This window comes from Eubalaena glacialis, chromosome 1 (genome assembly GCF_028564815.1).
Source record: "Eubalaena glacialis isolate mEubGla1 chromosome 1, mEubGla1.1.hap2.+ XY, whole genome shotgun sequence".
Classification (NCBI taxonomy): domain Eukaryota; kingdom Metazoa; phylum Chordata; class Mammalia; order Artiodactyla; family Balaenidae; genus Eubalaena; species Eubalaena glacialis.
The window spans coordinates 147,912,972-147,939,474 of NC_083716.1; the positions used below are offsets into that span (position 1 = coordinate 147,912,972).

General features: G+C 39.4%; 1 protein-coding gene across 1 annotated transcript in view; it reads left to right on the forward strand.

The window, feature by feature from the left end:
• The window catches only part of THSD7B (thrombospondin type 1 domain containing 7B), a 787,061-nt gene that overhangs the window by 721,955 nt on the left and 38,603 nt on the right, over positions 1-26,503 (forward strand). Inside the window, exons 17-19 of the mRNA XM_061199619.1 lie at positions 22,247-22,388; positions 23,788-23,903; positions 26,030-26,147. Coding sequence (XP_061055602.1) covers positions 22,247-22,388; positions 23,788-23,903; positions 26,030-26,147 — 376 coding nt within the window. The remainder of the gene's footprint in view (positions 1-22,246; positions 22,389-23,787; positions 23,904-26,029; positions 26,148-26,503) is intronic.

A 26,503-nucleotide genomic window follows, 5' to 3' on the forward strand; every position in this document is an offset into this window, starting at 1 on the left:
TCTCTGAGACTGTCCTCAGTTCTTTTCATTCTTTTTTCTTTGTTCTGGTCTGCAGTAGTTATTTCCACCATTTTATCTTCCAGGTCACTTATCCGTTCTTCTGCCTCAGTTATTCTGCTATTGATCCCATCTAGAGTATTTTTAATTTCATTTATTGTGCTTGTCATCGTTTCTTGGTTCCTCTTTAGTTCTTCTACGTCCTTGTTAAATGTTTCTTGCATTTTGTCTATTCTATTTCCAAGACTTTGGATCATCCTTACTATCATTATTCTGAATTCTTTTTCAGGTAGACTACCTATTTCCTCTTCATTTGTTAGGTCTGGTGTGTTTTGACCCTGCTCCTTCATCTGCTGTGTGTTTTTCTGTCTTCTCATTTTGCTTATCTTACTGTGTTTGGGGTCTCCTTTTCACAGGCTGCAGGTTCGTAGTTCCCGTTGTTTTTGGTATCTGTCTCCAGTGGCTAAGGTTGGTTCAGTGGGTTGTGTAGGTTTCCTGGTGGAGGGAACTAGTGCCTGTGTTCTGGTGGATGAGGCTGGATGTTGTCTTTCTGGTGGGTTCGTCCACATCTGGTGGTGTGTTTTGGGGTGTCTGTGGCCTTATTATGATTTTAGGCAGCCTCTCTGTTAATGGATGGGGCTGTGTTCCTGTGTTGCTAGTTGTTTGGCATAGGGTGTCCAGCACTGTAGCTTGCTGGTCGTTGAGTGAAGCTGGGTCTTGATGTTGAGATGGAGATCTGTGAGAGATTTTCGCCGTTTGGTATTACGTGGAGCTGGGAGGTCTCTTGTGGACCAGTGTCCTGAAGTTGGCTCTCCCACCTCAGAGGCACAGCCCTGATGCCTGGCTGGAGCACCAAGAGCCTTTCATCCACACGGCTCAGAATAAAAGGGAAAAAAAATGGAAAGAAAGAAAAAAAGAGGATAAAATAAAATAAAATAAAGCAATTATAATAAAAAATAAGAAAAAAATTATTAAGAGTAAATTTATTAAGAAAAAAAAATTTTTTTTAATTTTTAAAAATAGATTTATTAATTTTTTATACTAAAAATAAGAAAAAAATTATTTAGAAAAAATTTATTAAGAAAAAAAATTTTTTAATTTTTTAAAATAAAAAATATGAAAAAACTTAATAAAAATTTTTTTTAAAAATAGAAAATAAGGAAAAAATTATTAAGAAAACATTAATTAGGGGAAAAAAAATTTTTAAGCCAAAAAAAAAAAAAAAAAAAAAAAACGGACGGACCTAACCCTAGGACTAAGAGTGAGAGCAAAGCTATACAGACAAAATCTCACCCAGAAGCATACACATCTACACTCACAAAAAAAAAGGAAAAGGGGAAAAGTTAATATATCCTGCTCCCAAAGTCCATCTCCTAAATTTGGGATGATTCGTTGTCTATTCAGGTATTCAACAGATGCAGGCACATCAAGTTGTTTGTGGAGCTTTAATCCGCTGCTTCTGAGGCTGCTGGGAGAGATTTCCCTTTCTCTTCTTTGTTCGCACAGCTCCCGGGGTTCAGCTTTGGATTTGGACCCGCCTCTGCATGTAGGTCCCCTGAGGGCGTCTGTTCCCCGCCCAGACAGAACGGGGTTAAAGGAGCAGCTGATTCGGGGGCTCTGGCTCAGTCAGGCCGGGGGGAGGGAGCGGTACGGAGGAGGCGGGGCGAGCCTGCGGCGGCAGAAGCCGGCGTGACTTTGCAGCAGCCTGAGGCGCGCCGTGCGCTCTCCCGGGGAAGTTATCCCCGGATTACGGGAGCCTGGCCGTGGCGGGCTGCACAGGCACCCGGGAGGGGCGGTGTGGAGAATGACCTGTGCTCGCCCACAGGCTGTTTGGTGGCGGCAGCAGCAGCCTTAGCGTCTCATGCCCGTCTCTGGGGTCCGCGCTGATAGCCGCGGCTCGCGCCCGTCTCTGGAGTTCGTTTAAGTGGCGCTCTGAATCCCCTCTCCTTGCACGCCGCGAAACAAAGATGCAAGAAAAAGTCTCCTGCCTCTTCGGCAGCTGCAGACTTTTTCTCGTGCACCCTCCCGGCTAGTTGTGGTGCGCTAGACCCTTCAGGCTGTGTTCACGCAGCCAACCCCAGTCCTCTCCCTGGGATCCGACCAAAGCCCGCGCCTCAGCTCCCAGCCCCCGCCCGCCCCGGCGGGTGAGCAGACAAGCCTCTCGGGCTGCTGAGTGCTGCTCGGCGCCGAGCCTCTGTGCGGGAATCTCTCCGTTTTTCCCTCTGCGTCCCTGTTGCTGTGGGATCCGCGCTGATAGCCGCGGCTCGCGCCCGTCTCTGGAGCTCGTTTAGGCGGCGCTCTGAATCCCCTCTCCTTGCGCGCCGCGAAACAAAGAGGCAAGAAAAATTCTCTTGCCTCTTTGGCAGCTGCAGTCTTTTTCCCGGACTCCCTCCCGGCTAGCACCGAAGCCCGAGCCCCAGCTCCCAGGCCCCGCCCGCCCCGGCGGCTGAGCAGACAAGCCCCTCGGGCTGGTGAGTGCTGGTCGGCACCGCTCCTCTGTGCGGGAATCTCCGCTTTGCCCTCCGCACCACTGTGGCTGCGCTCTCCTCCGTGGCTCCGAAGCTTCCCCCCTCTGCTACCCGCAGTCTCTGCCCACGAAGGGGCTTCCTAGTGTGTGGAAACCTTTCCTCCTTCACAGCTCCCTCCCACTGGTGCAGGTCCCGTCCCTATTCTTTTGTCTCTGTTATTTCTTTTTTCTTTTGCCCTACCCAAGTACGTGGGGATTTTCTTGCCTTTTGGGAGGTCTGACGTCTTCTGCCAGCGTTCAGTGGGTGTTCTGTAGGAGCAGTTCCACGTGTAGATGTATTTCTACTGTATCTGTGGGGAGGAAGGTGATCTCCGCGTCTTACTCTTCCGCCATCTTGCCCCTCCCTTCCCCACATCTTCTTTATCCATTCATCTGTCAGTGGAAAATTAGGGTGCTTCCATGTCTTGGCTATTGTGAATAGTGCTGCTATGAACATAGGGGTGCATGTATCATTTTGAACTATGGTTTTCTCTGGATATATGCCGAGGAGTGGGATTGCTGGATCATATGGTACTTCTATTTTTAGTTTTTTAATGAACCTTCTTCTTTATTTCTCTTCACAGTTGGTAGCACTGTGTGGTACTTTCTATGATCCAGTAACAGTGTTTTGATCAGTACATTTACTCCTCCATTACTATATATTTGACATTATTTATAAAGGTTTTAAATGAGGTAATATCATAAAAGCAAGATGAGCATGTATAAATTTCAGAGATGCTACAGAACGTGCATTGCCATAGAAACAATAGAATATAAGAATATAACATTTGTTTGTTGCTTTCATAAATATTAAAGCTGTTATACGGTATTTCACACACAAAAAAAGTTCAAAAAAGTTTGAAACTAGTATTTCTGGTAGTCCAGGTTCCAAAATCATGAGTATGAGGTAATGTGTTGTGTGGTTTTGAAATTTGGTAGAATGGAGATTAGTATATTGGAAGTACCTAATGTTAGAGGTAGTTTAAGAGTAAATCTCAGCACAACTTTGAAAAAGTAAGATATATGGGAGCTATAAAAACAGGATAAATTTTATGACACAATGATATATATGTATTTTCCCTCTGATTATTCTACATGTGTACACACACACACAGTCACCAAAGAAAAATATCAAGACAATAAAACTAGTTCTTTCGAATGTGTCGAGTGCTGAGGAAACCACGGTGATATATTTATTATAATTGCATACCTTTACTTATATGATCTCACAATTGTACTATGGGGAACTTAGGACAGATATGATCATGTCCATGTCGTATATGAGGACACAAGGCTAAGTAGTTATGCCAGAGTACAACAGCTAATTATGGTCTAGTCAATTTTCAAAACTAACTTATTCTGATTCTTTCTTCTATTAAGAGGTTAGTGAAAGACTTTGAAGCAGATTTTTAATAAAATACAATATAGCACTTTCATTTTCATTAATAAATAAAGAGCTCTTTGCCCTTTTCTCTGCTCTTCCCTAACTCAGACTTTTACTTTTCCAGAGAGGTAGTAATGAGAATTACTTTGTTAATATATTTTCTTACACTTTATTCTCACTGTGAATGACCCCTGGTTTGAAAGAAATGGGCTGAAATTTTAGTTGGGCAACTTTTTGCAATAGAGCATCGTTGTAATTAACATAACAAATTACTGTTGCCATAGACAGTTGAATGGTACAGGGAAATAGATTGTTGGATACAATCTTTGTCATAATGGCATTTAGAATACTGGAATTCTGCCTGTATTATCAGACACATGTAAAATTGAGTTATAATTCTCTGACCTTAAAACAATCTTAGACCATGGAACTCTCAGATGTCCATCAGACCTCAGGGCATGGTCTTTTAGGGCTTGAAAACAGGTGTCTTTGTATTTGAAATGTATTAGCTGTATGAGCTATCCAAGTCATTTACTAATCCAAGAAAGTCCAGTGTGCAAAAGAAGGGGAAAACAACTGTTGTTTTATAAAAGATGGTGCTTGTTTGTAGATATCTTATGGCTGCAATAAAATTTATCTGGGAATCTGGACTTCCCTGGTGGCGCAGTGGTTAAGAATCCTCCTGCCAGTGCAGGGGACACGGGTTCGATCCCTGGTCTGGGAAGATCCCACATGCCGCAGAGCAACTAAGCCCGTGTGCCACAGCTACTGAGCCTGCACTCTAGAGCCTGCGAGCCACAACTACTGAGTGCTCGTGCCACAACTACTGAAGCCCACGTGCCTAGAGCCTGTGCTCTGTAACAAGAGAAGCCACTGCAATGAGAAGCACGCGCACGTCAACGAAGAGTAGCCCCCGCTCGCCGCAACTAGAGAAAGCTCGCATGCAGCAACGAAGACCCAATGCAGCCAAAAATAAATAAAAAAATTTAAAAATAATAATAATAAAATAAAATTTATCCCGGACTCATAGGAAGAGTTGGCTTCTAGTTCACTTAATCGTTTGCATAGTTGACAAGGAATGACTTGACCAGTGGCCAAGAGACAGAAAATACATAGAGAAACTGCAAGCATCATCAAGACACAAAGACACAAAGTCAGTGAAATGTATTATGTTCCAAACACACAATATAATTCCATTTTGTAAAACTTAGCTGTCTAAATTTATAAAAGAGCAATATTCTTTTCATTGAGTTTTCTCAGTTGAAACTTAAGAAGGGTACACAGTTTTGGCAGTTACAGGTTAATTACTTTCAATCAGGGCTACACGGTTTATTGGTGAGACACTGACTATTCAAATTGTAATTACATTATAGCGATACAGTCCTCACTTTTTACATCTATAACATAGTTATTTAGATAACTATTCCTCAAGGGGTTCCTGAGAGAAAAAAATGATAGGACATATTAAAGTCCCTGGTGATGTAGCATGGGGCTTCCTTTTCCCAAGTCTCTCACTGCCTCACTCTGTGTCATCCCTGTCCCTGTCTCTTCCTCACCCACTCTTTCTTCTTTTCTCTCTTTCTTCTTCACCTAAGTCTCCAAGCTTTATACATGTGGGTATTTTTTTATGAAGAACCCAGAAAAGCCTAAAGCTTTTTTGTCTTGGTGCAGTAGAATGCAAATTAGTCCAATGCCATAGTAGTCTGCCAGGTGGTACATTTTCAGACAGTTGCCAAATATGCTTAGAGATCTTCAGAATCTTGAAATATATCATTCTGCTACATCTGACGAATCTAGAATATAGGATCAGGAATAAAAGACGGTTTTCTTTTGCACACTTTGGCAAAATTTCAGCAAGGAAAGTAGGTTCTTTATCATTCAGTACTCAGAGAACTTCGTCAGATTACAGATTCTGCCATGCATCCCACAGCTGTTTGCTAATTCAGAGAATAAAGTGCTTACAGGATAGCTACTGAACATTTACATTGGCTGTACAGTAAGTTAGGTTACAAGCATTTATTAGACAGTTATAACTGTTCAAAACCCACTAGAGATGCATTCACTTTAGTTTAAGGGTTGCACATTTCCCTGTAAATGGCTTGTTGTGAATAATGTAAATGTGCCTCCCTGAGAATAAATTAAATATATTTCCTGCTATTGTTAATGTGTTAGAACAGTTGTGCCATAAATCACTTGCACAGCATTTATAGATTACTATACTCTATCTAGGCCAAGCTTGTAAATATCTGTGTAACTCGTAATTCAATGATTTGCAACCCTCCAAAGAAAACCTTAGAGATTTTTTCTTGTTTTTTTATTCTCCCTTCTCATATGATATCGACAAACATCTAGCTCAAAGAAATGCATTTTGAATGCTTTTATAAAGCTTTACTTTTTAATAGAGCTAGAGGATTTAATATAAAACAGGAAAGAATCCACCAGAAGCATATGGAGTGACTCACTGTTCACAACTGGGTCAATCACTCAGGTATCCTTTTGCCCTTTCCCTACGAAGCCATCCTTCTTGGAAGACTCGGGAATTCCCTGCAGGCTTGTAGTCACAGGGGGTAACCATTTTCCAATGCCTTTAAGCTTCCTTTGTGCTCTCTCTTCTCCCCTTTCTTCTTCTCCTCCTCCTCCCTCCTCCTCCTTCTTCCCCCTCCCTCCCCCTCCACACACATTATCATATAGGAACCAATGCAGACACATTTTGTCTCCTCTGAACGCCATCAATTTTGTTAGAATTTAGGACACATCAGAAGGAAAATGGGCATTCAGCTTTGGAAATAATATAGACCACTGATTTCAGTTATATCCTTGGAACCACTCTTGTAAATAAGGGCGAATAAAGAAGTGTTTCTCTGTGCTAGGCATTTGGTATGCATTATATCATTTAATACTCATAGCCTCCGTTTATTAGGGAGGAAAGTGAAAGATACAAAAGTAGAATAAATAATTATAATACCTGAGGTTGCAGAGTCCGAATTTGAAATTGAGCCTAATTCAAAAGCCAGCATCTGTGTTCTTTCAACTTGACCTATTTGTTCATAACTAGGGCAAGCTCTTCTACTCTTATGAAAATTCATCATGTCTATTCAGTAGAATGCTCTGAAACTGTGCCTCCGTTAACGTGCTTGAGTTTCCAAACTTGCAGTGATCCGCTCCCTCCCACGTTTACCTCTGTTGCTTTCCTTTGCCTCTTTCTGGTTGCTTTGGGCCTCCAGGCTAAGAGAACACGCCAGGCTTCTTGACGGAATACACTGCAAATTATCCTTTAAAAGTATTGCTTATTTCTGAGTCTATGGCAATAGGGAGTAGAGAGATTCCTTGCAATGGGGCTGTTAGTGCCACACCACACGTGTGCGTCTACCCTCCCCAAAGACTCTGCTTCAGCGGACATCAGCCCTTCTCATGCTCACTAACTCACATTCCAGGGTCTGTCTGACTGTCATCTGTTTTGTGCTCCACCAATTTTCAATTTGTTTCTGTTGGCACTTGATTGAGTGGCTCCAACCTTCAGGTAATTGGTGATGAGTTGGAACTTGCTAGCTCTTGGTTTTCATTTAGATGATGCTTTGCTGAACTGCTGTCTTTCGGCACAGCCCAGAATGAGCTCCCCCCTCACTTGAGTGCCCCCCAGTTGCAGTGCGGACAGCACTACTTTGTATTTGTAGAATGCTTTTTGTTCTTCAAAGTGCTCTCAATCTTATCTCATTTCACTGTCTTGACTTCATTGTGAATTACACATAGGGTAAATCAATGAGTGAAGAAACAAAGACACAGGAAAATTACATTTATTTATTTCTGGAGGCAATGACTTCAGGTTTTTAAGGAAATTGACTTCTGCCAGTGCCTGCTTCATAATCACCATGTGCTAACATAGGTTCTCAAAAATCTCTTTATAGGATAGTTTTGACATAGGAGCATCCAGATCATTGACATATACTTGGAAGATTTTAGTCACCCATATAATTTAAAATGGGGAAATGAAGACTAATTAGCCACTGTTAGAATAATAAAATTAGTCTTCTTGGTATTGAATGAATATTGGTAAAACATTGTTCATAAAGCAGGCATATAAAGGTAGTACTTGATGAAAATAATTTGTTTAATAAATGAATATGTTGGTGTTAGCAAATTTCAAAAAAAGTACTTGATGCAGTTCTTGACATTCAGGAAGATAGCAAAGAGGGGATATTGAGATTCTGATTTCTGTTCTGCTTTTTATGTTGTGTCTCTTTGACAGGCTGCTGACACTCTTTGAAGCTCTGTTTACTAGTCTGTAAAAGTGTGTATAATAACTGCTTTCTGGAGTATCAAATATGATTTTATTGGGATTACAAGTACATCAAAAATTAGTAATATTTAAAAACATTAGTAAAGTTTAAAAACATCAGAGGCAGAGCCCAAATTCACTTATAATAAATATTTGCAATTGCTCATAGCTTTCTGAAAGTAGGTACAAAGTTTTCTTCAAAAAGTATGAAAAGAACAACTATTTCAACCTTTTTAAATAGTGAAATATAAATTTTAATTTTCTGAAATGACTCAATTCCTCTTTGATCTATGTGAGATCTGTCTTCACTGTCAATGATATTTCATTATTATGATGGCTTTTATTAACTTTCCTATGAAACTACTATGTATTAATGGTTTTGAACTCAGGTTTGTGATCTGTATTCCATTTTACTTGTGATTTCTATTCCATCCCAAATGTATGTTTCATGTCCAAGAAGAAAAGGCCAGGTTTTCACTTTGAATTTTAAACATGTGTTTATAGAACCAGAGGGTTATCCTACAAGTCCTCCTTTGCATCGTTTCAATCCCCCAGGTTGGTAACATGGGGGGAAAAAAAGGGGAAAAAATAATTTCCCCTATGGTGCACTACAGCATTGATTGCCAGGGAACCTCTCCGTAAAATGGTATGTCTGATGGGTCTTAATGGACAGAGAGCTCTCTTGCTGATTTTTGTACACACTTCAGCTTTTTAAAATTTATGTGCTCCTCTCCAAGTCTTAACTTCCTTTCCATTTTGGTTACAATATACATATTACCTTGAAAAATCCCTATGAATAATTTCAAGTGAACTATGGTTTCTTAAAGAAGGATGTAATGTGTTTGACTATATTAGATTCATCATATCCTATTAGTATTCCTTAGGTTTTCATATTTGTAGGGGTTTTTTTTTTTTAAGTTTTAAAATACTACATTCGTTACATGGTAGTAATAGAGAAAAATAATAGTACTTGCAGGTAGAAATACTATGGGTGTTTTTAACCTTAAAATTAGTTTATAATTACAGATTTTATGGAGACCATAGTCCCCTCCCCCAGATTTTTCCCCCATTCCAGGAGGTGCCCAGATAAAATGCAATTTGGTTGTATGTCTTATTTTTGAGATCCTCATTTCCATGTTGAAAGGCAAGCGTTAGGTACATAGCAATGCTGAATGACAATTGTGGAAATAAGTCTGAGATTTAGAAACATCCCCAATGCACTGTATTTTCTTTCCTCCTTGTTCCCCTTCTTAGTACTGGCACTTCAGGCAAGTTATTTAATCTCAGGAAGTTAAATAGTTGGAATAGTAGTGCACATCTCAGAAGTTAGAGTGGGGACTGATATGTGTAAATTATTTAGCACAGTGTCTAGCATATAAGTACAAAAATAAATTGTAAATATTATGTGAATACCAATATTAAGTGCCTCCTCTGTGATAAATGCTATGTTAAGCATTGGGGCTGTGGCAGTGAAGATTCCTTGTCCTCATGGAGCCTCCAGTCTAATGAGGAATGCAGAAAATTCCCAATCCATTTCAGCAGAGTAGAAGCTGTTAATAGGGGAAAAGCAAAGGGTGTAATGAGAGCATATGTTGGCACATTTTCTAACCTCTGGGAGGATCAGGGAAGTTTTCCAGGGAGAGAACATTCTTAGGAAACCTCAGAGATGGGTAAGGTTTAGTTAGGCAAAGGAGAGGAGAGGGCTTCCCTGGTGGCGCAGTGGTTGAGAATCTGCCTGCTAATGCAGGGGACACGGGTTCGAGCCCTGGTCTGGGAAGATCCCACATGCCGCAGAGCAACTAGGCCCGTGAGCCACAACTACTGAGCCTGCGCGTCTGGAGCCTGTGCTCCGCAACAAGAGAGGCCACGATAGTGAGAGGCCCACGCACCGCGATGAAGAGTGGCCCCCGCTTGCCGCAACTAGAGAAAGCTCTAGCACAGAAACGAAGACCCAACATAGCAATCAATCAATCAATCGATCAATCTTTAAAAAAAAAAAAGGAGAGGAGTGATGGGGAAGGAGGGGAAAAAAGGAAGAAAAGGTTCAGTGTGAGTGAGAGCCTAGAGCAATGGTATGACTAAAAAGAATGAACCCAGATCAGAGTGCCGTGCGGGTGCCCTCTATGTTGTTAGCGCCGTGTGCAGAACTTAATAACACTTCTTCCTCTAGCAGATCAAATGACTTTGGCTACCAGAGGATAAGATTCTTCTGAGAGGAAAGGGGCCCAGTACTCTTTGGTGGGAGAGGAAAGGCAAAAGTGGAGAATGAGATCCCTGACACATTCTATTGATGCAGTGATGGACCCCTTTTCTTTGGTTTATGGTGGGGACTGGAAATGGAATGGGGCACAAAAATATCACAGAATTGACCCTCATTCAGTCTTTCTGGGGTCGAAAGAGGGGTCCGGCACTCCTACACTGCTGACAGAGACCAAGACTTTTATCCTGGGATTCTCATTCCAGATGGCATCCTGGGGCCCATTATAGGCCAGGAGCCCCAGGGCAGTTTATTGCTTATTCTGGCTTGTCTTTTTATTTGGTCCTTGAATGGTTGGGGTTTAGAGTAAAGAAAGAGAGGTAAGCATCACATGGAAAATTTTTTAAAAGGAAGAAGGAGAAGGAAAGAAGGAAAGCAAGGAGAGGGAGAGTGATTGAGTTTGAGATTAGGAGTTTATCTGCCCTCAATTCAAATAGGAGTTGCCACCTAGGATCCTCTGGGCGCCATAGAGATGGCTATGAATTGAGCTTCATTTATGACATTCATTAGTGTCTCCTGAATATTGGTGTGCCAGTGCCATTTATAGTTCTCTCTTACTGAACAAAAATTATTTAGAAATATTTCAAATTTACAAAAAATCCACAACCTCAATCTTTAAGTTAGCCACCTATGCTTTATTAACTCTCTCTGCTCCCCTACACACACACACACACACACACACACACACACACGAAAACATAATGGTGTATATGTGTACATACATACACACCCTATTATTATTTCTGAACCATTTAAGCATATGAGGAAGGCATCATGCCCCTTTACCCCATAATATTGTTAATTCAGTATGCATTTCCTAAGTACAAGGATATTTTCTAACATAATCACAGAATAGTCAAGAAATTCAGGAAATAGAACATTGACGCAATACTTATAGCTAATCTGTAGGCCATATTCCCATGTTCTCAATGGTCAAAATAATGCCCTCTATAGCATTTACATTCCTTTCATTACAGGCTCCAAACCATACTGCATTCACTAAGCATATCTCTTTAAGTCTCTTCCATCTTTCTTTCTCTTTCATGACTTTGAAAGTATTTTGGCTTGTGTTTAGGCCATTCTCCTTTCTTCATTCCCAAGCCCCAACAATAATATAAATAGGTGACAGTAGGATTCTCTGATTGGATATGCCATACATCACTCATCTGTTCCAAGGCCTCTGATTGGATTATAAATATGTACCTTTGCAACTCCTTGGTGTCATAAAATACCAGCCAAAAGAACTATGTGGGGTTGTCCCTGACCATTATAAAATTTTTACCCAAACATCTTAGCTAAGCAAAAATCTCCTGATATTTATGTGTCATTCTAACTTCCTCTTTGCAATTGTCCAGCAAAGCCTTACCAGGAACATTATATCATCTTGATGATATCGTAACTTCTACCCCTGCTCTTGTCAGTCCCATCATACTAAGACACGTGTCTGGCACTCCTTCCAATTAACTCCCTAAATCTGACGAGCCAGCCTCTAGACTGGGAACATCTTTCATGAACCGCAGTCTTCTCAAAGGCAGGCAGGAAGCCTTATTTATTGTCCTAACCTTAGCTTGACTCTCCCATTCTTCAGTCTGTGATTTACCTGGCTTTTTGGTTGGTTTATAAGCCATAGTTCCTTGTGTCTGTTCTCGCTCTCCTTTCCATCTCTCATTACCATTGTCCATACTAAATGTTTTCCAGGTTAAAATAAATAGCAGTCACAACAACCACATATCGTATAACCACAGTAATCACAGTGAAACTGTGATGCATTGTTTTACCCACTGTCCCCACGTCAACATGGTCCACAAATACTGCTACTTTTCAAGCAGAACAGTTGAAGATACTGAGGGGCAAAGGGCCCTGCCAGATATAAAACCTGATTTGAGCACCTACTATAAAGTTGTTTTATTCTTTGACCTTCAATGTCATCATCTGTAAAAACAAGGATATTCAAAATACACCTAGATCATTGGGAGGTTGAAGGGCTTTAAGGAGATAATCTCACGGAATGTTCACCACAATGCTAGGTATGTCTTCATACTATAAAATGTTGCCTTTTGCTATTATTTGGGGGATGGGGCCTCAGCCAGAATATAGTCTCAGTCTCTATTGTTATTATCCATTTAATCTCTCGAAAGACAAGAAGAAGCTATAAGAGGCTATTCTGCTATACATAGGTTTGCATATCTTTTTGGACCCCTCAAGTCTAGGGTAAAGTATCAGAAGAAACAGAGCCAATCATTGTAGGACCCAAGAATTCAACCTGTGGCCCTTCTGATTGACTGGTAATATTAGCTTACAGTATTTTAATTTCTGATCATGTTTGCTATGATGTCATAGTAAATATTCTTTTGTTGTATGCTATCTTTTGACCTGTGCAAAATACAGTAATAATAAGAGTACACTGCACTTGCAAAATCGAAAATTTCCAGAACTCAGAATGCTTACATTCATTAATTTCATTTGACTCATTAAATATCCCAAAGTCCTGGAGAGACTAAGTGATAAATGTTTTTTTTCTGTTTGAGCCAATGAGAAGGCCAGAGTGCCCTTGCAAGGTGTGGGTTGTCACTCACTAATACACTGTTTGTGGAAATCTATTTATTGAGTACTTTTTATGGGCCTGGGCATATTCCAGGTACTGGAAATATCAGTAATCAATGAGAATATCTTGTGGTTTTGATTTGCATTTCCATGATGATTAGTGATGTTGAGCATCTTTTCATAGGTCTGTTGGCCATCTGCATTTACTCTTTGGAAAAATGACTATTCAGTTCTTCTGCCCATTTTTTAATTGGGTTTTTTTTGGTTTTTTTGATGTTAAATTGTATGAGCTGTTTACGTATGTTGGATATTAATGCCTTATTGATCATATCATTTGCAAATATTTTCTCCTATTCAGTAGGTTGTCTTTTTGTTTTGTCAATAGTTTCCTCTGCTGTGCAAAAGCTTTTAAGTTTAATCAGGTCCCATTTGTTTATTTTTGTTTTTATTTCCTTCATTTAAGGAGATGGATCCAAAAAATATTACTGCAGTTTATGTCAAAGAGTGTTCTGCCTATGTTTTCCTCTAGGAGTTCCAGGCCTCACAGAGCTTACGTTCTAATACAGGGGAGAGAGATAATTAAAAACAAACAAAACACATCAAAAAACACCAACTTAGTATATAGCATATCAGGTAGTGGTAAGTGATATGGAGAAGAAAAAATATATAGGGAAATGAAGAGTCATATGGAGGAGTTGCTGATATTTTTATATAGCCTGGTCAAAGAAAGCCTCTCAAGTAGCGGAGCATTTGTGCAGGGGCCTGAAGGAAGTAAGGGGGCAAATCATGCAGGTGTGGGAGGAAGAGCATTGCAGGCAGAGGGAACAGCAAGAACAAAAGCCCTGAGACAAAGAGTGCTTGGAGCTGTCCAGGAACACCTAGGAAGCCGGAGTGGTTTATGAAGCCATGTACAAGGAGCATAGAAGGCCATGATCATTCGCAGGCAGTGCTGCATCAGACTGGGCAGGACTTTGTAGGCCCGAGAAAAGGACTTGGTTTTCAGGCTAAGTGGGGAAATCACTGAAGAGTGTGGAAGAGAGGAGTTACGTGATCTAACTTGCATTATTTTAAAAGGATAATTCTGGTGCCATAGTTCAACATAATCATCGAATGGGAAGGGCAGAATCAGATAAGAGCTTATTGTTATAATCTAAGTGAAAGGTGATGGTGACTTTGATCAGGGTAGGATTGGTGCAGATGATGAGAAGCAGCCGGATCATGGATTTTACTTTGAAGTTAGAGCTGAAAGGATCTACTCAGGGTATGGTTATAAGGTGTAAGGTAAATAAGAATCAAAGCTGACTCCAGAGTTTTTGACCTGAGCCTCTGGATGGCTGGACTTGCCATTGAAAAAGATAGGAAAGACTAGAGGAAGATGCTGGGGTATGGAAAATTAGGAGTTTGTTATCGTACATAGAAAGTTCAAACAGTGGTTCAAAGACAGTGGCTTTCAAACTACAGAGTATGTCGGAATCACCTGGAGGGCTTCTTAAAACACAGGTTGCTGAACCCCACCCCTGGTGTTGCTGGGGGTTCCCCCCCCCCAGAGTTTTTGATTCAGTGGGTCTGGGATGGGATCCATAATTTGCATTTATAACAAGTGCCCAGGTGATGTTGATGCAGCTGGTACTGGGACTACATTTGGAGAACCACTACTCTAGTACTGGGTGTTTCTGCAGAAGAGGTTGGGGAAGGTTAAGAGAATGCCCAGATCGTTAGATGAGAGGAGTGAAATCACAGGTGCTGGAATGTTCTTTGTGCCTTACTGTGGGAGAACCCCCTTAGGGCTAAGATCACTGTGTATTAGCTCATGCCTAAATGGGAAACAGTGGTTTCTGAGTTTTGTTTGTTTGTTTCATTTTTGTTTTTTTCTGAGTTTTGACTCCACTTTTTATTCTGTCACAATCCTGTGAAAGGGAATAAATCTGAATGGAAGTGCTCTTCTAATACATGAAGAGTTGACTCAGGCATCCCCTTTGCTCTCCCTCTGGTTAGGTCCAATTTATCTAGATGGAGCACAGGCATCAACCTACCCCCATACCCATTTTCTATGGGAAAGGATATGTTTAATAAATTCATTGTTCTTACAGGTTTACATTTAAGAATCACATCTGTGCTTTTGATCCCATATAATTGAAAATAAATGTGGGTTTTATAGATACAAACTTAATAATTGTTCTATCCTGAAATTAATCCTGGTATTTAAAGAATAAGAGTTTTTTTGATAGAAATACTGTAGAATGAAAATCCACCTCTTAAAAAGAGTAATAGTTGTATACTTGCAAAATAAAAACCACATACCTACATAATGGAAAAAGCAGTTTTGCAACAATGATCATGACAGTCTTTAATGGAAAAGTTCTTTTGATAAGCATTTTTTATTAGATTGGTGGCTTTTAAACATTTTCGACCATGACACACTGTAAGAAATACATTTTATATCACAAATGATCACATACGTCATCACTTACTTCTGGAGATATATATATATGTGTGTGTATATATATATATGTATATGTATATATATATATCTCTCAGAAATAACAGTTTCATGAAATAATTCTCACCCTGAGTATATGACAGACATTTTCATGCTATGCTCTATCAGTTTTTTTTTTTAATTAATTAATTAATTTATTTATTTATTCATGGCTCTGTTGGGTCTTCATTTCTGTGCGAGGGCTTTCTCTAGTTGCGGCAAGTGGGGGCCAGTCTTCATCGCAGTGCGCGGGCCTCTCACTATCGCGGCCTCTCTTGTTGCAGAGCACAGGCTCCAGATGCGCAGGCTCAGTAATTGTGGCTCACAGGCCCAGTTGCTCCGCGGCATGTGGGATCCTCCCAGACCAGGGCTCGAACCCGTGTCCCCTGCATTGGCAGGCAGATTCTCAACCACTGCGCCACCAGGGAAGCCCTATGCTCTATCAGTTTTAAAAGTGCTGATTTTTACCTGCTAAACTGAGAACATAGTCCACATGGACTGTAGTATTGGACTGATGGGGTTGAAATCTTGGCTTTTCCCTTTTCTAGCTGTGTGATATTGATGAAATTACTTAACTATTCTGTGCTATCAGTAAAATGGGGAAAATAATATATCTACCTTACAAGGCTGTTATGAGGATGAAATGAGTTAGAGAACTTAAAACAGTGACCGGCACATAGTAAGCACTATAAAATTATTAGTTATTAATAGTGTGTTCACAACCCACTAATATGTCATAACTTGAAGTTTGCAAAAAACCACCTTTTCACGTGACCTAGATCAATCTCACCTGCTACCTTACCTTACAACAGACACAAATTAGTAAATTAAACTTAACTTCCTCAGACGCAAATTTAGTAAACACCTTTGTTTTATAGGGAGGATGAAAAAACTGTATTTCCTTCTAAAACCTTAAAATGTTCTTTTAAAATGTAAATCTTTGGGGGAGACAAGGCATGATCTCTTGGAAATCCAAAGCATAAAAGGAAAATCCTCCCTGAGATGATGTTTTATTCATTGGTACAGTGCCTTGCATTTAATGTTTTCTCAAAAACTATTTGTTTAAAGTAAATGGAGGGAATTCCCTGGCGGTCCAGTGGTTAGGACTCTTCACTTTCACTGCCAAGGGCCCAGCTTCAATACCTGGTCAGGGAACTAAGATCCCACAGCTGCATGGCATGGGCAAAAAAAAAAATAGTGAAAGGAAACCTTACTAGAGGAGTTTTTAAGGAGAGCAATTGATTCATATAGATAATAAATTAATAAATTTGTAATTTATGAAGAATTTCCTGGTCATTTATATCTTTAAATCTGCAAGTCCATGCTTCCCAAAATGTGTTATGTGGAATGCTAAATGGATACGTAAAAGTTTGAGACTCTGAGAGAATCACAATGTATAGTATAATAATAGATAATTTGCAAAAACAACCCCAAATTGTAACTGTTCAAATGGAATAAAATTTTATTTATCTCCCAGCAAACAGTCCTAGGTGGGGTTTCCTGGTAGGGATAGGACACTCTTCTCCACACAGTCATCCTGGGATCCAGGCTAATGGAGCATCTGCCATCTTCAAGCTTGGCTTTCAAAGCCATTCCAGTTATCACCGTTCCAGATCCCTGGAGAGGGTGAAGAGCATGGAGGAAAGCATGTGGGAGGTTTTAGGGTGAGAGGTGGAGTGTCACACATAGCCTGCCACTTACCTTTCATTTGTCAGAACTCAGTTACCTGGTCACACCCACCTGCAAGGAAGGCTGGGATATATGGTCTACTCCCGTGCCCTGGAAGAAAGGAGAGGATAGATTTTGATGACTTAATAGCAGACTCTGTAAAGACATAGTAAAGATCTATTACAAAGATCCTTGTTTAGCACTATTTAGCTCAATATTTCCTAAATGCATTTGACTGTGAAACTCTTCTCTCTCGGCGCCTATTAACACACTGTAGAAAACGACATACTTCGGGAAAGACTGCTATCAGGAGACTATCAAATCCCATAATGAAAAGAAACCTAAATTTTCCAAGCATGATAGGAGAGGTATCTTTTAAAAATGTTTTAAAATATTAATTTTAACACAAATAAAGAAAACCATGTAAAACAAATTGTGCAGTTTAATGATCAGGTAAACACTCTTGAAGTAGCCACCCAGGTTAGGAGATAGAAACTTGCCAGTGACATACAAAAAGCTTCACAGGTTGTAACCTCCTCACTTCCCTCAAAAGGCAACTCTGCACAGACTTCTATGATAATCTTTTTTCTTACTTTTTCTTTAGATCTGTAATCTTTGTGGGCTAGCCATTAAGTTCAAGCCTGTTTTTATGTATGTCTTTAAATCTCTTTTAATCTAGCTTCTTCCATTTCTTTCTTTTTTTTCTTCCCAGCAATTTATTGGTAAGGAAACAGGTCACCTTTCCTATTGAATTTCCCAGTCTGTCTCTTAAATTGCATCCCCGTGGTGAAGTTTAACATGTTCCTCTGTCCTGGAATTTCCCATAAATTGGAAGTTGGATGCAGAGAGTTAATCAGATTCGGGTCTTTGGCAAGACTCCTTCATAGAAGATGTGCTCTTTTTCAGGAGGCACGCAAGGTGTGGTTATCCCTTTTTATGTGCTTGGCTATCATTGATGGTCAAAGCCTAAACTCTTTATCATTTAGGAAACATGAAATGGCAACCTTCCAATTCTTTCATCCTTTCTCACTTACTTGTGGAAGTACTACTGTAAGGAGAAACTTTGCCCAAACCGATAATCACCTACTGATCTCTCCACGGATCCCTTATATTCACCTGCTTTTGGAGAATGTAAAAATCTCCTACTCCCAGGTTTAGTCTTCCAGTTTGGTATTCTTGGGTATGTCAGATGCCCCATTTTTACCTTCTTCTTTCTCCTGCTGGGTGCTGGTATCACACAGGTTCTGTAACTTCAGTCATTGGTCCCCACCTGTTCATAGTTTGAGGTTTGTGGAGACAACTTGTCACTTAATTTTCCTGAGCATATAGTCTGTATGGTTTTGACTTTGCTCTCTTTGTTGCATTATGATATACAAAGAACGTTTATTTTTCAGGCCTGTAATGAGTTTCTCAGAATATCTGAGAAATATTTTAAACAAGAGAGGCATGAGTAACATTCTTCAGGCAATTTTTCTATTCTAGAGGTTTTCTCTTATCAACTTTTGAGAATCAGGGTTTAGTTTCATTCAAAAATTTCCTTACAAAGCATTGCAATGGTTTTTTTTTTTTTTTTTTTGCCTCATGAAAGACAGAGAGAAAGCAGAACTACTGACTGACAATAGGGCTAATTGGCTAAATGAGGGAGAGGCACTCTCAGAATTATCAGAGATACCCTGTAACAGAGTAAAGGCCTTGGGTTTCAGTATCTGATGGGCGCTGACAAGGCCAGGCCTTGGGGAGTCTTGCTTATCTCAAGACAAGAAATTTACAGAGTGACTTCAATTCTCAGGTACCTGGATTTATGCCAGGTTTTATTAAACTGTCATTGTTAATAGTTCAGTGTTGTGAGAAGGATATCAAATTATACATTCTTAGTTGGATTTATTGAAGATAAATCATCTAAACTGTCTGTTATTTTATATGGGTAAATTAAAAACTCATTTACTGATATAATTTATTAATTTAATGATAGACTCTATTCTGGGAAATATCATTTGGATTTTATAGAAAAAGTATGGAAGGAGAGAAAATATTATATTCTCATTTTATCAGACATACAGACCTATGGGGAACCCTTACATTTAGACAGTGTGATCATAGTCAAGGGTTGACCTTTTGTGTGCTAATGGCAGCTTACAAAAATCTGGTCTTATTGCCCAGAAAGAACCAAATTGGCCTACACCAACAAGTATTTATTATTTACATTACTGTATGTCAGACACAGAACAAGGCTCTCAATGTCCAAGAAAATTAAGATACATGCTCTCCAAATAGCCCATGGGAAGGAATACACACATATCAATACTAGTGCAGTGGAAATGTTTACTACACGTGGTGATTCCATTTATAAGAGTACAAGGAAGTCAGTGGAGGCTCTCAGAGGGAATATCTGATTTAATTTTGACAGATGAATACAAATATTTAGGTCAGGCCCAGGGGTAAAGGCCTTGTTGCTAGAGAGAACAAAAGGTGTGAAGGCACAATGTCATAATGAAGGATTGAACTTTAAGGTAAGTGCTGGTTTTCAAAGTTCAAAAATCTAGTCTCATAAAGGGGCTTATGTACCAGATTCTACTGGTTCTTATTGGTCATCTCCTTCCCTAGCAAATAAACTTTAGCTATATAACTTTGTCCTTTATAATGAGACTGGTCCAAAGTTGACTTTCGGTTAGTTATCAACAGATCAGTTTCTCACTTCTCTATTCAGGAAGTTGACAGTATGTCTTTGTATAAATACTCTAGGGGAGAAAAGATCCCAGTTTATATTTGAAGAGTCTTGATCCAATAAAGAAATCATCTGGGTGTAAGCCTCCTCTGTCATTCTTTTTTTCTTAGCCCACCCTCATCACCCTAGTGACCTATTCATTATCTTATGAACTTCCAATAAATAGCTAATGAAGAGAAAGGAGTGAGGAGACACACTAAGTCAATCTATGACTTGTTAGCAGTACTAGAGCAATTTTAAAAGGTGGAATGTACAAATATCACCTGAGATTACGTTGGATTGTGTTTGTGGATTTCAGTCATCTGCGCCTCTTCTTTGCCTGTTTCTATGGATAGAGTTAGTAAAACAGTTAGCTGCAGTGTTGGTTTTCAATATATTAATTTCTAGAAAGTGATAATTAAAGTCTACATGGCTATGAATGACAGGCAGAGAGCGGGTATCATCTTAAAAGCATATCCAGCGGACTTAGAGACTGATAAGCGTATGAGGTCTGAGGGAAGGTATTCTTAAAGACTATCAAATTATGCCCCTGTCTTCTTCAAACCCCTTTCTCACCCAGGTCTAGATGAAGAACTAAGATACAGAATATATAAGTGAATTGTTCAAGGTTACATAGTAATTTCAATTGTGTGTTCATGTTTGTGTGTGTGTGTGTTATTTTCTCTTTTGCTTTATTTGATGGTTTAGACTAAGCAGGTTCATAATCCTTACACATGCTCCTTCGGTTCAAACATTAATTGATTTTTATAAGGTAGAAAAGTAGTAGAACACTAATCAGGAGTATCTTTTAAGATACTTTCATTTTCTTTCATTGGTAAATCATTTAAGTTATTATTCCTTCCCACGAGAACAAACAAACTAATTGGTGAACTAATAAGAAATTATTTGTAAGCATTTAGCATGGGATTCCTTTTCAGATAATTCAGAATAATTACCTGATTTCAATGGCTCTTCTTGATCATCTAGAGACAATTTGATACAATTAAAAAATAAAATGACTTTACAAGTATTGACAGATGATTCAACTATAAAGCCACATGGATAGTAAATGTGTTTCAATGGCTCTAAACATTTAAAATTCGAAGAGACTTTTGTGGCATTTTTCTGCATATTTCAGTGCCATCCAACATTATCATTTTGATTAACAGCCAAGATTAAGTTTACAGGTTGTTCTTGCTACAATATCTGAAAAGGTAAAGGAATAAAAAAATAAAACATCCCAAATATGGAAATGATGATTTGATGACATCACTTCAGAGACTTTTCTTTTTCCTGTGGCTTAAACATCAACGTGCCTCGAGATTCCTGGGTCTGGAATTATGTTGTCGTGACCATATTTAATGGTGTTTATTGAACAACCACTGTGGGTAAAATGTATACCAAGATTTTCAGGGAGTGATATGGGAAGTAGAAATCATGATCCATCATGCCTTCGAAGAGTTTATAAAGAAAAAGAGACGGAGTAATAAAGAAACAAAGAATGATCATATAAGGGCAGGTGTAACATATATGTATATGTTTAGAATCAAATCCTGTACTCTTCAGCATGGGTTGCTTAGGAAGGAAGAGAAGGATCTGTCATTCTTAAGAGAAAGACTGTCAACAATGAAGCCTTGGTTAGTGTTCTAAAGAAGAAGAAGTATAGGATTTAGGACATGTGAAAGGAGATTATTCCAGTAGGGGGGAACTTCTGAAGGTCCTCTGTGAGTAGAGTAGATGGATGACAGGTAGCAGGTAGCTTTACCTGGCTCGAGAACGTCATATGAGTTGAGGCTATAAAAGGACATGTGAGACCCCTGGGTAGATTTTGATTTTTGCAGGAGATATTTGAAGTTCATATTTGTACATTTATTTTGCTGAAAGGGCAACAGCATGCAGTGTCTCATCTTCTGTGGATCAGAGGGCCTCCCAAATAAGAGGAAAGTTTTGGTATATCGGCAATATTGATTTCATAATTCCCTCTGTTTTTTTTTTAGTGATTTTCTCATTAAAATGTTCTGTGTGATTATTTCTATTGGGCTAGACTATCTGAGGGCACAAGGGACATTATCTTCCTTTTTTTCATTCATTGAAACATCAGAATGCATTCATCTCTTGCTACATGGCAGACGAATTTTAGAATAAAGAGTGTTTAATGGATGAAAATAGTCTCATGTGCCTAACTGTACATGGGAGATAGAAATGTAGGCTTCATCGTAATGTAGAACAAGAAAGAGCTGTCAGGTGAAAACCCCAAAAACTATTTACATTGAATCCCATAATGGTTTTATTTTCTAAATATTGTTTCATACTCTCAACAGTCTCTGCCCTGTGGCTGCTGTACGTGTCTCCATGTATACAGATAAGCACATAGAATTTATCAACAAACACGGGGTCCTTTCTAACTCTGCCTGCTCTTTGATTTTCATAGTCGTGTGATCCACACACAACGCAGAGAAGAACCCGCCATCTGCTGAGGCCCTCACTGAGCTCAAGGACGTGCGCTGAAGACTCACAGGTGCGGCCCTGCCTCCTCAATGAAAATTGCTTCCAGTTCCAGTACAATCTAACAGGTACGGTTGAAAACCACGAAGCAAGGAACCAAGCTGTCATAGAATGGAGCTGGTCCATGGCTTTTGTTATTTCAAGAAATTCAAGCTTGTGATGTACTTGCTGTATGGGGCTCACGAAGGATGAATGGGGGGCCTGACTGGATAGGGATGTTTTAGAGGCACTGAAAATCACCACAGCCTCCTTATTCAGACACAGCTCAGGTTTCTCCTGGGTACCACTGGGCTCAGTGTCTGATACCAAAGGACTGCGTAGTCACATTGATCTGCTCCCTGCCATTCCCTGCAGCGGCAGACACACAGAATACCACGAAATGCGGAACCGGTTGTCTCAGCATCGAATTCAGTACTGATGACCAAATGGCCACTTGCCTGCAGAGGCAAAACAATAGCCTTTTCCTGAAACTAATTCCCCACTGAGGACACAGCGGCACTACCGAGATTTCTCGTGTAGAGAACCTCCTAGTGAATTCTTTGGGGCTGTCTGATTGTCTTTATAGGTGAACATTGACCTGGTGTATTTTCCCTTTTTCTCTAGTTAAAGGTCCTTCAGATCATTAGTTTTCATAATAATATTTGAGAAATACAGTAAAATTTGCTCTACTGGAAGAGCATGTCTTTAAAATGCTGATTTTACTATACATGGCTTTGCTCTTCCTATTAAGCTCTTAGATCATCTACCAAATATGAAAAATCTCCTTAGATAGGTTCTCACTGTATATGATCTAGGATCTTTTTTTTTTCTACCCGCAACAACAGAATAAGATTTTTTTAAAAGAATTAGTTATGGGATGATTTATTCTAACTCCTGGTGTCCAGTTTGTAATACAATTAGCCAAATTTACAAAAGCTTCTCTCATGAGAGAATAATTTTCTTAAAATGAGAGTTCCTGAAATAGTCCATATATCTTGCCCTCTTTCCCTTCTGGGGTTACCTCTCTTGGCTCCACTGTACCAAATATACCAAATGATTTAGAAAATTATATTTATTCCTTGAAAACATCTTCAAGTTTACATCAAAGACTAGCATCATTTCTGGTGGTTGTTTTTTTTTTCCTTTCTCAATTATCCCCAGCAAATAGATGATTCCAAACTGGTTTTCCTTTACCTTTGTGCTTAGTATTTCTCTTTTCCTACCTCAGCCAACTATGAGATGGTTTCTGAAAATTATTTGGCTTTTGACCTCAAGAAACCAAACTTAGGAAGGTAGCTCACTTTGTTATTTGGTGATCTGATTGTTTTTCAATAAAAGAATTGCAGGATCTTTTAGAAGCCACTTGAAAGTGGTTTTAGGATTCTGTGCACACTCTCCTTCTCCACCAATGCAGAGATCAAAGGTGTGTTGTATTTTGCTCACATGGTCATAACTTTGAAACTCAGTGTGGTGACCCTATGCCTGTAGAGTGGAGCACGTGCCAGCTGAGTGAAAATGCGACCTGTGGGCAAGGCATCAGGACCCGCCTTCTGAGCTGTGTGCGCAGTGATGGCAAGCCTGTTAGTGTGGACCAATGTGAGCAGGTGAGTTGTGTATATTTGTATCCCACACCCATGGCTTTGTTTGTTTTTGTTTTTGTTTTTTTTTTTTTTGAATATTGGTCTGCAACCTCCACAATGCTTGATATAAATGACAGTCTGATTTCTTCTCATCACAGCTTAGGTTCAGTTAGAGTAGAGGTACTAGTATCATACAGTTATATCTCACTAGTTTGAACTTAGTTAAAATGACCAGGAAAGGTCATTTTGCATTGGGGAAATGGATTCATTAAAAATATAGTTTTTTCCATTATTTTAAAGAACTTATTTGCCAACACACTATTGACATCAGGTGACTCTAATATTTAAATATGACTCTTTGTATCAGGCGGGTGATTCATTTGCCTAAATAGGAAACACTGTTCCTTGCATATAAGATGAATACTGACACTTGCTATTAGAATACTTTGCTAATTTGCTTAGCAAATGATTGCTAGGTAATTAGCACAGTTGCATTTTTCTTCTCAAAGTAAGTCAAAATGCCTGCCTACCAAGTTCCAAATTAGTGGCTTTTGAATTTTTGTAATTTTATTGCTCCCTTTTTTTCCCTATGACAAAATATGTGGAGTTTGGACAAAAACTGTAATCAAACCTGTTCCAAAAAAGTTGGCGTTTCCTTCCCAACGTATAAGTGAAATGCACGATGGGGGCAGTTTAATAGAAATAAAGATGACCATATGCTGTCCCATTATAAGAATCACTAAAACAATCTTTGGAATAATTGGAAATAGGTGGGGCCAGTTAGCTCAGGTTTCCACGGAAACCGGCAAAATAAAAGTTGTCCCATTTCTCCTTAAGTAAGAAGAGTCCACAAGTGGACATTAAAATCAGAACAAAACCCTCCTCACTGATCCTGATTTAACCTTGTTAAGTATTGCCATAACATCTCTTTAAACCAACAGTATCACCATGGACCAACACCACCCCTGAGACTAGACCATCTGAAATTGAACATCCCATTTAATGAAATGCTGAGACTGGCTAATACAGGGCAGAGTTCTGTCTACCAAGTGTCAGTGATTTATTTTAACATTTTGTTTAATTTCATCTCCCTCTCAAGATGTTGTCTGCTTCAAGAAAAATAAATCACCAATCTACAACAACTCCAAATAAGTGAAAATCTTACATTTAGTGTACATAATAAATCTTTGCTTTGGATACAAAGAGCGATATAAACTATTCATTAATTGAAAACTCAGTTTCTCTGCTTTCTAAATTCCCATATATCCAGCAAATATTTAAAGAATGTTAAAGTCCCAAATTAACCTAACGAGAATACCTATATATCTCAAAGGGATTATAGATCCCATGTGGTCATTTCTATTTTGCCCACTTAGCAAGTAATCATGCTATAATCATTAATTTTACCTCAGTGTGGACATTGCTAATATTTAACTTGTATTGAGCGTTAGCATTTTCCCCAATCACACAGTGTGTGATTCCTAAAACAGAATTTATTATTCTTTCTGTGTTTCTTGGATGATTTATTCTTTCACTAAGACCTCTTCTACCTTGGCCATGAGAAAGTGTGTAATTTTGCCTAGATGTGGATTTCAGAGAGGATAAGAGGAAAAGAAATAGTATAATCAACTTTTCCCTTGATTAAGACCATGATTACGTTTTTAGCCTAATTGGTCTTTTTTACAAACTTTAGATGGTTTGTAGATTTGAGTTTTATTCTTTTTCTATTTATTTTTCTAGCCTAGGTAGCTATTAGTTTGAGCTCTCTGTGTACTGTTGGCCCATCCAGAGGGCAAGGAGCCTAAATTTAACAGTGAGGCATCCTCCTGGTTCCTTGCTGGCTGAGTGACAGGACAGATCTCTGGGTCACATAACTGCCTCCTTTCCCGGTACCTTAACTGCCGATCTACTTCTAAAGTTGAGGATTTTATCCAAAAAAATTTGGGCTGACAAGTTTCTATTTCATGAAGTGAGGACCATCATTTTCTAGGCTTGCCATCAGTTTCTACAAGCCAGGATATTTTTCCCCACAAAAATATAGAAGAGATTATTCTCATAGAATAAAGATTATTATCCCATAAAAGGATAGTGATTTGCTTTGATGTTGCTGTGAATTCTCCAGTACAATCATATTTCCTTCCCATCTGCAGCGTAACTTGGAGAAGCCCCAGAGGATGAGCCTTCACTGCCTGGTGGAATGCGTGGTCAACTGTCAGCTCTCGGGGTGGACGGCTTGGACAGAGTGCTCACAGACTTGTGGCCATGGAGGTATGTGGCTCCCCTATGTTGGTTCCCACAGAACAATTTAGTTTTTAAGTATCTCTCCGTATGCCATAGCTTGACACACGGGATGACACATGTTGGCCAGCTGGACATCACATGAGGCTGACCCAGGGGACCAGAGGGAACGAGCCTGGCCTCCTATCAATCCTTTTTTCTTCTTTAATGTTTCTTTTTTTTTTTTAAACATCTTTATTGGAGTATAATTGCTTTACAATGGTGTGTTAGTTTCTGCTTTATAACAAAGTGAATCAGTTATACATATACATATGTTCCCATATCTCTTCCCTCTTGCGTCTCCCTCCCTCCCACCCTCCCTATAGTAGACTTAACAATACTGTGCC